The sequence below is a fragment of the Pyxicephalus adspersus genome, unplaced genomic scaffold, assembly GCF_032062135.1.
Source record: "Pyxicephalus adspersus unplaced genomic scaffold, UCB_Pads_2.0 Sca62, whole genome shotgun sequence".
Taxonomy (NCBI): domain Eukaryota; kingdom Metazoa; phylum Chordata; class Amphibia; order Anura; family Pyxicephalidae; genus Pyxicephalus; species Pyxicephalus adspersus.
The window spans coordinates 10,645-12,887 of record NW_027317069.1 but is presented as its reverse complement, the minus strand read 5'-3'; the positions used below and the strand labels follow the sequence as shown (position 1 = coordinate 12,887).

Below are 2,243 nucleotides of genomic sequence, written 5' to 3'. Positions count from 1 at the left end.
TTTTTAACTATACTTTAAAAATGGCAAAATATTGCCCCACTGTTATCTACAAATAGTCTCCAGAGGCGAATGACATCTGCTGGTGCCATCATACCCATGGAGGTTCTACATCTGGTGGGAATGTCTGCTTATTAATACCTTTTGGGAAAAGGTTTATTTTGTCCATGCTCCATACACAGACATCACAATTCTTAACACTACTTTTGTAACCTTAAACTTGATGATTCCTGGCTCTGTATATCTACCCAAACAGGCCTTCTTGGGCTTTTCCTGACAGCAGCTAGGATTGTGAGCCCAAGACACTGGTGTATACCACACACTTTAAGCCAATGGTTGCTAGAACTGAATCACATACAATATATGGATCAACTGGTAGCGGAGGATGATGATAAAATGGAGCACTACCTTTTCACCCCCTATAAAGTAATGTGCTGCCTGGAAATATTGACAAGGATTACAGCTGTTTAAACTTTATGAAATCCATACATAAATATGTGAACTGTTACACACGTGCAATATTTGTCATTGGAAAGGATCTTTCACAATCCTTTCCAATGACAAAAGACTGCATAATGCATGAACAAGCTCTATACATACAGCACTATTCTTATTTGAGAGTGAAGGGGGGGTAGACGATGATGAGTGACACCCCACTGCGCTCTCCCCCCTTCACTTTCATTAAGATTGTTTCTCGTTCGTTCTCCATTGATCAGCCAGGATGGCTGTCGGAACAATGGATGAGGAGCACTGTACACACGTCCGATATCAGCCCTGAAGCGATTTGCGCACAGGAATCAAATGACGTGTTTTTATCCTTACAGTTGGCAACAGATTTAAATTTGTGTTGCATCCATCTTGCCATCATAGCACCGATGCCTATCCTTACAGGCTGGAAATGTATTAGGAATGGTCACTCGGGAACATATCAGATAAGTACACAATGAATGCACTGCTATTGGATAATACACAATGTATAAAAACACTTGTTTTTTTATCTGATACACACTGGAAATACCTCACCTGTCCAGAAGTGTTTCATGAAAGCTTCCCTCTTTCCTGGCTTTCTTAAGCTCTCTGTGATCTTCTTTGCTCACTTTAATTCTACGGTCCTGGAAACTTTGAAATTTCTTACTGCAAAAAAATAAAAATAAAATAGGTCACTGACAGTACTACGGTAGTAGTATTTTACTTCTAGGTAAAGCAGATGATGAACACAGCACTAGGACAAGTAAAGGTCCTTTCAGGGAACATTTAGTTCATGAACCTTCTGACTGATTACTTTGTTGTACGTATTTGAAAACGGCATCTTCTTTATGAAAATGTTTTGCAGAAAATGTAATCAGCCAGTGTAATGTGTATGGTGGTACAGTGCTACAGTCACACATTACTCACTGGGCAGATAAGTGACAAGAGTGACATTACTCACAGCAATGTAAACTGCAGCTTATCTGCCAGCACAATGTAACCATTTGCTAAACAGGCATCTGAAGGGGCAGTCAATGTACTCAAGTGCTTATTTAACAGGAGTGCCTACTTAAGGACAGGCCATGCATGAAGGAGGAGTCTTCCAACTACAGCACTATGTATATATATATATATATATATATATACACATACATACACACACAAACAATCTGTACCAACTTTTTAAAGCCATCAGCAAAAAATGTTTTTTGTACAGAGTGCAGCCACTGAAGCACCACTTCCCATCATCATGACATAAAAATATTCTTCCGTATAAAGCTTCTATGAGCGATCCCAACAAGCATATGACAGAATGCTGCTCCTCTTTGGTGCTATTGATGAGTTTTGCAGCCATCTTAACAGAACAACAACCCTCTATACTAAACTTCAAGGTAAGCTGGCTTGCCAGACAGACTAATCTCAGGACTCAGACACAACCAAATACTACTCCTCCTGCCCTAGTTTCCTTTGTCAAAGTGTTAATTTTCGATTTTTATTTTAATAATACTACACAAACTGTTAAGTGATTATCTGCCCCTTCCAGCTTACAGCAACCGCAGTATACAGTAGTACTAGTGAGAACTGTTAAGGTGGAACCATTTAACATTTGCCTACCTCCATCAATTTTTTTGTTTTTTTTACAAAGGTATCCTTAACCACCACAGTTTCCAGCACTTTCCCTAATCTCCTCTTAAATCCAGCATTGTCCCTGACCTTCTCAAGCTGAATGACAATATATATATATATATATATATATATATATATATATATACACACAC

General features: G+C 38.8%; 1 protein-coding gene across 1 annotated transcript in view; it reads right to left on the bottom strand.

Moving 5' to 3' along the window:
- Positions 1-1,020: 1,020 nt before the first annotated feature.
- The window catches only part of FRG1 (FSHD region gene 1), a gene marked incomplete at both ends in the record, with an annotated part of 11,255 nt that continues 10,032 nt past the window's right edge, over positions 1,021-2,243 (bottom strand). The window contains 1 exon segment of the mRNA XM_072432042.1: positions 1,021-1,131. Coding sequence (XP_072288143.1) covers positions 1,021-1,131 — 111 coding nt within the window.